At 36.6% G+C, this 9,695-nt stretch overlaps 1 protein-coding gene across 1 annotated transcript; it reads left to right on the top strand.

Annotated features, from left to right (window-relative positions):
* The first annotated feature begins 5,967 nt into the window (after positions 1 to 5,967).
* On the top strand, positions 5,968 to 8,863 carry LOC133180102 (uncharacterized). The gene is made up of 2 exons (XM_061314679.1): positions 5,968 to 7,112; positions 8,836 to 8,863. The coding sequence occupies exons 1-2, from the start codon at positions 5,968 to 5,970 to the stop codon at positions 8,861 to 8,863; spliced, it is 1,173 nt and encodes a 390-aa protein (XP_061170663.1).
* Positions 8,864 to 9,695: the final 832 nt, after the last annotated feature.

Here is a 9,695-nt window from a genome sequence, read left to right as displayed (position 1 = left end):
ATCTTAATGAAGCCCACAAGTATTATTGGGTCAGATATGATTCCAAAGTGGTATACTTTATCATATCTTGGAGAATGTCCAACCAAAATATCAGATAGCCCTCTCCCTATCCTTGAAAAACCAAGTCTTCCAACAGTTATGTAGTGTTACTGATGGCCATGTGGATGTCCACAAAACTTTATTAAAAGTCAAAGACCGATATTTCTGGCATTATATATCTGATGATATCAAAATATTCTGTAGGAAATGTGACATCTGTCCTTCAAGAAAGTTGCCCCGTACATTACCAAAAAGACACCTTCAGAAAAATCTGATTTAAATCAGATCCTTTGATCCGCTCACATAGATTGCTACACAAGGATCTGAAGAAACCCCATTCAGGGTCATCTCCTGGTGACCTTTCTAGCAAAAATATTCATTAAACGTTTCACAAATCAGAAAGATCGTTCTTCAGCGACATTCGGGAAAATGAATGTAGAAGAAAAAGTAGCTGTGGAGAAGATCTTATCCTTTCGTACAAAACAAAGAGCTAAAAAAAAGCACTAAATATATTTCTGTAAAGAAAGGACTCATGTCGTTCTTAAGGAGGTTGATTCCTGCCATCAAAAGTAATGAGAATTTTTTATCAAGTATATTTTTAGATTTTATACACATAGCTTACTTAAAAGTCAAAACAAAAATGGGGGTCAATGCGCTTCTTTTGGCGCTACAGAGCATTTAGTTGACCTTTTTGCACTGTAAAGAAGTCTTACACATAAATCAATTTTTAAGGTCAGACGATACGTTCCTCAAATATCTGTTTTGTATATCATCATATTGTATGGAAAATATTAGAAATTTTAAATACTTTCTGATTTCTAAACTGGTTTCTAATTGTCTTTTAAAAATTGAAACACTAGAAAATGTGATATTGGCAAATTAAGTTTTTTCCCAAAAGGATTTTATAGGAAACAACATCCTCTGGTATCTTGCACAAATGCCTGGTAAGGTACCTCAATTTTTTGCGAGTAAGCATATTAAAGTAGCAATACTTCAATGACAAAATCTTAGAAAAAATTATATATTATTGAGTAACGTATCGTCTGTCCTTAAAGTTTTTCATCCAATATTTTTTATTCAAATAACTTAGGGGAACAAACACAGCCTTATTTCATGTTGAAAAGACACATTAAAATTTGTGACAACAAAAAAAAATTTCAAATTACTCCGCATGTTCAATTATTTGACCTTTTTGCACTCAAAAAAATTCATTTTCAATAATTTGAAAGTAATGACATTTTACTGAATTTAAGAAGAATGGCTAAAAGTATCTTATATATTCAGGAAAGAAAATAAAAAGTGGGGTCTGTGATGTAAATTTTTAAATATTACTAAAATAGTGCTAATTTTAAGCTTAAAAAAGGAATATTTTTTTTCTTGATTTTCACAAAATATTTGCTATATTTATGAAATATGATGATAAAATTCATGACAGTTTATTTGATATATAATTTAGGACCAGTATAAAACAGTTCACTGCACACAATAACTCTGTGTGCAGGCTGCATGGAAAAAGAGGAATCCAAACTTAAAATTCTTTAAATACTTCGAAAGAGAAAAAAAATGATCATTTTCTTCTAAATAACCTTCCGCCACAAAATATATTTCCTCACTTAATGCTTTTGGTATGGAATTTAATCATGGAGTTTTAACTGAATATAGTTTAATTGGCATTGTAGAATCCAAATTTATTGTAAGAATTAAAACTTTATGCAGAATTTTTGAAATATAGGTTAAGATATAAATCTGCTCAAAAGCTCAGAAGCTCGTTAAATTGACAGGTTACGGAAACCAAGTCACAATTTTCCGTTCGTGTATCATCGGGGCTTTCACTCTGTAACTGAATTCCGAGATACTTCTATATTCTTGCAAGCAAACGTTTGATTGGATAATTGAAAGGTCACTAGGAGGTGACCCCGAATGGGGTTTCTTCAGATCCTTCTGTAGCGACCTATGTGAGCGGATCAAAGGATCTAATTTTAATCAGATTTCCCAACAGAAATATGTGGTGGGAAAGATAATGGATCCACTCCCACTTTCAAAAAAAGGAATTCTTACGTTCTTGTAGTGGGTGACCATTGTACCAAATGGGTAGATGCCATCCCCATTAAAATCAAAAAGCCCAAATAATTTCCCATGAACTTTATAAAAAAAATAATACCCATATTTGGGGTTCCCAAGGCAATTCACTCTGACGACGGGAGATCTTTTGAATCCAGTATATTTCAAGAACTATGCAATATTTTCCGTTATTAAAAGCTTGTACAACCCCATATAGACCCAAATCTGATGGCAAGGGTGAACGGTCTAACCGCACTATTGAAAATATGCTACTTGCTTTTGTAAATTAAAAATCAAGATTGGGATGAATACATACCCCTCATTATGATAGCCTTTTGGTCCTCAGGCGACGAATCAAGAGCGTCTCGTCCCTACCAAATGGTTTTTGGCAGACTCATCCATTTACCTGTTGATCTTGTCCTTAGCTCCCCAAACCCTGAAATTGATAAACAAATATAGAACTGAATTTTCCAATCAATTAGCCCAAAAAAAGAAAAAAAAACTGGAGACTATCCATAATTTCGCCTGTAATAAACCCCCCAATTATTATCCAAACATAAGAGAATATAGCTAAAAGGTCCACCAACATTTTTATAAACCTGGTGATGCTGTTTGTTTTTATTCTCAAAACATATGGAAAAGTTATCTGGACAGGCGCATATGTCATTATATGGCATTAATGATGTTACTTGTAAAGTCAAGGAAAACCAAAAATTAAAAAAGTCCATCATAACCATAATGGAGACCACAAACCTTCTCTACCCTTGTAATGTGATGAATGGATCCGAAGTCACTGTCCTATTATTTTCTGCCAATCCATTACACACCGCCTTACCAAAAATTTCTAATACTTCAGATTCAGCGCGACAAATGCTTAATATATGAAAGGGAATTTCCTTGGCCTGGCACCGTGAACGTCATATCACCACAGCTTACAGTGCTTGACCTGCAATTTTTTTCTTTCAAGACCAGACCAAAAACTCGGCTGCCAGGGACACACTTTTGCAACTTGTGAAAAGAACACGGAGATACAACGGAGAGGAGGACCTTGAATTGAAGCATTCCAAGAAAGTCGCGTCAAACTTTGTGATCCATTCATGAAGCCTGCCACTCCCAATCTAGGAAACACAAATCTGGCCGCTTCCAAACCTACAACTTAGCAGACCAACCCACAAAAAAATGCTATGGTAAATCTCCAAAGAAAGCCCCAGCCAAAGCAATACCAGCATTAATGGTCATAAACTTGCCAATTCCAGTTAACTCCGGAGACTCAGCAACTGCCCTCAAAATCACAAAATCTAAAAAATCTCCACATCCAGAATTTACCATCCTGTGTACATGAAATTCACTTAACAACCCCCCTCCGAGCCGACCAAAACAGCTGATATTTCATTTCCAAGTCCACCTTCACCAAAACAAGGGAAGGATATCCCTATCAACCTTGCTCTTTCCGAGTCCAATAAATTCCGTCTTTGATAAAACCACAGTTGTATCCAAAGACGAGGACCAGGTATCTAGGTTTATTGAGGGAATCATAGATCCTCTAGCAGAATATTCCGTTTCCGACCCCGTTCCCGCTGGTCAGTGTTATAAGCCTACAAATAAGAGAATGTTAAAGAAAAAAGCAATTCAAGATGCATAGAGTATTACTTTAAACATGATTGTAGAAAAAAAATGGAGTGGGAGTTCTAAAGCAATGGAACCTGTAATGGCAGTGGATGTTTTTACAACCATCAAAGATAATGAACATGAAGTGAAAAAACTTGTAAGGGATGATGATGATGCAACCACTATTTCATAAGTGAAGTGGATAAAACAATAGAGAAGTGTAGTGACAAATAGAGAAGTGTAGTAACATATAGAGGAGTGTAGTGACAAAAATAATATCATAAAGAATTTTACAAGTTATCTTCATGCATTACAGAAGAAATAAAAAAAAACCTTCAAAGGGTGATTAGTACAAAAACTATAAATCACATAAAGAAGTATTTTTCTTACGCAATATCAAAGAATAGAAATTCTGCCATATTGACAAAATAACCTTGTAGTTTACCCAGTCATTTATTTGGAAACAACCAAAAATGTGATGCATGATATCTACAACATCCTTAAACCTGTGTGCCAAGGAATCTTCCTGATGGAAAATGCTTGTCAAACCAGGATCTATTTGACAGGCTGCTGGAAATATTTACAACATATGCAGAAAAATCAGATTATCAACATTGGAAAGTACACAAAACAATGAATCTTTCAAAGGACTAGTTTAGTGAAGGTACATGTACATGAATCCTAAGAACAATTTTATTCGCCCAAAGTGGCAGTAGCTCTATGTCAAAAGAAGTTAGAACAAGAGGCCCAAGGGCCTTAACCGTCACCTGAGTATAATATAACCGGAATGACAAGATTACAACTAAGCATGCACGCAACTATCCTATATCACTGGGCAGGAAGTTTTGATGGACGGTTAAGTCACCAATACTACAAGACCTCTGTGATAATGATAACCAGTATGCAGATGCGAAATACAGAATTCTACAAACTGAATGTTTAATCATGAACTCAGTCTGTTGTCAGCAAGAAATTATTTTGGAATAGGTATGCAGGTATGTAAAAAAAAAAAAAAAAAAAAAAAAAAAAAACAACCCAGCATATTTGGAAGAATCCAGGTATAATAACACCCCACGCGACAAGTTAGGTAGATGGAATATTGGTTAAATGAATGATAATCTATTCAATTAATTTAAAATGATGAAAGACCCAATATCAAAAACAATACAGTATAAGCTTTTCTGTTAGACATGAACTTTAACATGTATAAAATATCTAAAACCACCATATGTGCCAAGAGGAGATAGCATCCTCTGTTGACTGGTCACATCCGCCGTTTTCTTCTGTCACGATTGGGCAAACGAAAAAAAAACTGTAAACAATTCAGGGATTAAATAATGACTTTACAATTTTTTGTTTGTTGTTTAACGTCTGTGATGAAGTAGAATTACGGTGCTTATCAGTTTTGTTGTTTTATGTGTAAATAGTTGTAATTATATCCTTAGTTTGGACCCGTAGTTGGGAATGTTCGTAAATAGGGCTATTTTTAGAGTAACCGGTTTGGTCAGTGAGAGTCGTTGCTATTTGTCAAGTGTCCTGTAGTCGATGTTCCATGGCGAATTCCAGAAGTTAGTCTGGTAAACGGGTAGCAAAGAAGTCGGTAATTTTACTACATGGGCATTTCTTTCTCCAGCCGGTAAGCTATAATTTTCTTTTGTGTATATTTTGTGGGCTTTGTTCTAATTTTACCAGGTTGGGATTCATCCCCCGATATCGGGATTTTCTCTGAAATGAGGAATATTTCCTTTTATGGTTATAATACAGTCGCGCCAAAGCAGGGTTTTTTCATGCATTTCAACTCATCCGCGTTCGTTATTTATTTGAAGATAGTCGCAGGATGTCAGCAACTGTAGTAAGTTGAACACATTTATCCGACTTTGTGTGAGTCAGAAATTTTACATAATGTTGTCTAATTAATAGTAATTAACAAATATTAAGATAACAAGAGTGTTTAAGACCATTAACGACAACAAAAATGTTGAAATTGAAAGGTACCTGGAAAGTTTACATGTTATGCCTCCGTTTTGAATCGTCACCTAGCTGTGACAATTGTGATTTTATTTCATAAAACTGAAGTAAGGTATAACAATGTATTCTCCCTGGCTTCCGGTAATCCCAGCCTATTTAAAGAAAGAGATCTCGCGAGATCTTCCTTCTTCCGTTTGGCTTCGTTGTTAGCAGACGACTTAATTTTTTTGTTTTATCTAATCTTCTACAATCCTTTCGGATTTCGTATTGTATATTAGTAATGTTTCGGACATGGATAGTCCTGTTTGTAGCCCAGATGGGGCAGTAGATTTTGGCCAAGATGGCATTTCTGCAAAAGCAGATAGTAATTTGTGTGGCCAAGATGGCGACCCCAAAAAGTGGGGTGGTTATTGCATCCCTAAGAAAAGTTTGCGCAAGGGGGCTATTAATAAAGATCGTTATGAAGACGACAGTGAATCGACCGATCCTTATGAGGATCATAGTTCATCAGATGAGGAAGGCGAAATTGACAATTTCACTTACAAGTCGCCCCTGACACTGTCGCACACCCGAGACGAGCCACAGGCCGACTCTGACGATGAAATGGACGCTAAAAGTTTTGACCACCCACTCATTGATGAGACGGAATACATGCTAGATAAAAACAAGGCAAAGTATGCCAAAAAGTATTTCAAGCTTCATTTGTCAGAGGACAAAATTCGCTCCAGCATTTTGGAAGACGCGCCTATACCAGGCAACCATTTTTTGAATCCTCCAGATATCGACAATTATCTCTCGGACTTAGTGGCGGATCACAAGTCAATGAAGTTCTTGAAAATGCACGATTCTTCACTAAAATTTGTACAGAAACGAGTTTCTCAGTGCATGGGACCCTTATCTAGAATTTTGGACGAAATGGACAAAGCTGATGAGGGCAGCAAGTCTAGTCTGGAAATAGAAGTGGTGAACTTCCTTGTAAAAACTAAACTCATGATTGGTCAAGTGAATGTTGCGTGTCTTTACGAACGAAGACTGAATTTCCTTGCAAAAATTCTCGAAAGTACTAAGAAAGCTAAGAGCATGTTACTTGAAAACGAGACGAAACTTCAGGACGATTACGTCCTCTTTGGGAACGACTTTTACACCACCCTGTACAGGAAGTCGAAAGACAGAAAGAGTGCACGAGAGATGTCAAGGGACATCGCCAGACCTGTCAACAAGAAACAAAGACAGAGTGTTGACCAGCCCTTTGGTCAGGGACCCTCTGGTGAACAAAGAAAGTCCAGAGGGTCGAGCTACTCAAGAGGCACAGGCAGAGGCGCCATTACAAAGAAACAGAGGTATGTCAAATTTATCAATTACGTCACACGTAAACATACCGATAGTAGTAGAACAGATGTCAAAAGTTCTGAGGGATCATCACAATCTCCACTCAGGTATAGAAAAGTTAAAATTAACGGAAATTGTACAAAATCAAATCCCCTTAGGGGCAGGCTAAAACATTCCGTTTCAAATTGGGCAAAGATTACAAAAGACACTTCAATCTTGGCAGAATTAGAAGGGTACAAAATAGATTTCTCGAGAACACCCAGTCAAACATCAATCCCCGTGATAATTTATTCAGAGAAAGAATTTCAAATTTTAGATACAGAAATTCAGGAGATGTTACAAATAAGTGCGATGGAGATTGTAGATCCCAGGAACATAGTTCCAGATCAGTTCATAAGCACTTTGTTTGTACGCCCCAAAAAAAGGTGGGGGGTCACGTCCCATTTTCAACCTAAAACGACTAAATTTGTAATTTACGAACATTTCAAGATGGAGGGTTTCCAAGTCGTGAAAACCATGATGATCAAAAACGACTTCATGTGCAAAATCGATCTGAAGGATGCATACCTTTGTATTCCAATACACCAAGCTCACAGGAAATACCTGAGGTTCAGTTGGGGGGGGGGGGGGGTCACCTCCTACAGTACACAAGTCTGCCTTTTGGATTAGCAGCCGGTCCCCGTCTGTTCACGAATGTTATGAAACCTATTGTAGCAACTCTGCGCAGAATGGGGATTCGACTGGTAATCTACCTGGACGACATTTTACTTCTGAATCAAACCAAAGAAGGGTTGATGAAGGACAGATATTCCCTTATTTGGTTATTGCACAACCTGGGGCAGACCTGCCTACCCTTCCGCTTTTGGCGTAATTCTTCCGCTTTCTACAACGAAATTACGCTGTTACGCCATGAAATTTAATTTTACGCTTTTAAATATTTTTCCTAGACAACTTAATGAAAGGCTAACTTGGGAGTTAAAGTAAAGGCTTTCCTAAATAAAAACGAGAAGAAGGTAATTAATACTAATTATTAGAGGGGTTCGGTTCTTGACGACATGATTATTTACGATACAAACAACATACGTAATATACTTTGTAGTTATGCCTTTTAAACGGGTGGCCTGCCAAAAATTAGAAAAAAATTTTGAATGATATGTGCAGTAAGTAAAGTCAGTTTAATTTTCAATTCCGTTTAAACTTACATTGCTTAGAACAGCATAGAGACAAGTAAATGTAAGGAAAACCAAAACGATAGCGCAAATATGTAGAATTTTATTAACATGCAAATGAAATCTGGAATAATGTGATTTTCTATAAATTTTCCAAAAGTTCATTAGGCATGCAAGTTAAATAAGTTTGATATGACTGCATTTAGGATACCAGTACCGTTCACGGTAGCTCAGTCGGTAGAGCGCTCGCTCCGTGATCGGGAGGTCGTGAGTTCGAATCTCGGCTGCGACTGACCTAAGTCGATAAAAAATGGGTAGCAACTGTTCCTTCGCCATGCGCTCGGCACTTTGAAGTGAAAATTGCGGGTCCTTCGGATGAGACCTTAAAAACCGAGGCCCCGTGTCACGGCAGGCGTTGGCACGATAAAGATCCCTCACTGCTCAATGGCCCTGAGTGCCGAGTAAAGGTCAAAATTTGAAGCCCTTCACCGGTATATGGTGACGTCTCTATATGAGTGAAAAATTCTCGAATGGGACGTAAAACAACATACAATCAATCAATCAATAGGATACCAGTTTTACAACACATGGACTTTTTGTCAATAAATGATTTGAAAACGGAACACTCATGCTTGCTTTGTTTAATGATGTACAATTGCAGGTTTACCTCTGAAATTCCGCCAAAATGAGTATTGAAATGACACACTCGCAATGAAAAGGGTAGGCAGGTCTGCCTGGGGTGGTTGATAAACTGGAAGAAATCAGTGCTAGAGCCCAAACGATAGAGTTTTTGGGTCTAAAAGTGGACTTAGTAGAAATGAGTGTTTATTTACCTCGGGACAAAATTCAAGACATAAAAATGAAATGCCAAAACGCATTAGAATCCAACCACATTACATCACATTAATCTTTCTGACTTTTTTGAAAGTAGAACAATCAAAAAAGTAAGAGGAAGTTTGTACCATCATTTCTTGCTGGAAATCTTTTGAAGGATTCTAATATTCAAGTTATGGAAACATCTCAAAATAAAAAGCAAAAATTAGAAAAAGAAAAAAAGCCAGAAATATCAAAAGGGAAAGGAAAAGCACTAGATAAGGGGAAAATTCAGCAACTTCAAATTGAGTCCCAAACCAGGAACATCTGGCATTCAAAGCAAAACATCTGGTCCAATACCTGTAGATACTTCAGATGATGACAATTTTACGGAAGACGACGAAGTATGTTGTATTTGCAACAAATGGAAACCTGAGGAACTTTCACACATGGCAGTAATCAGTTTTGTTGGTTGGGGACAATGTGGCATTTGTGGACATTGGAACCATCTTAAATTTTGTTCTGAAGTAAATGTTCTCCGGAGAGGAAGTTAATTCAAATGTCCACATTGTGTTTAAACAATTTAATACATGTAATAATAAAATGAACTCAATTAAAGTTTAAATGATTGCAAATTTAATTTCAGTTCCTTTTTTAAAAGTGATATTATATTTAACTAAACAAAAAATAAAATAAATACCTAATTAC

This window comes from Saccostrea echinata, unplaced genomic scaffold (genome assembly GCF_033153115.1).
Source record: "Saccostrea echinata isolate AGI-Se365-2 ecotype Australia unplaced genomic scaffold, CSIRO_AGI_Sech_v1 ptg000006l, whole genome shotgun sequence".
NCBI lineage: Eukaryota > Metazoa > Mollusca > Bivalvia > Ostreida > Ostreidae > Saccostrea > Saccostrea echinata.
The sequence above is the reverse complement of the archived record's forward strand: the minus strand, read 5'-3'. Positions and strand labels throughout refer to the sequence as shown.

Coding starts and splice junctions, on each gene's coding strand:
- LOC133180102 (XM_061314679.1), top strand. CDS start 5,968: ATGGATAGTCCTGTTTGTAGCCCAGATGGGGCAGTAGATTTTGGCCAA. Junction 7,113..8,835: donor TCATCACAATCTCCACTCAG/GTATAGAAAAGT, acceptor GTACAATTGCAG/GTTTACCTCTGAAATTCCGC.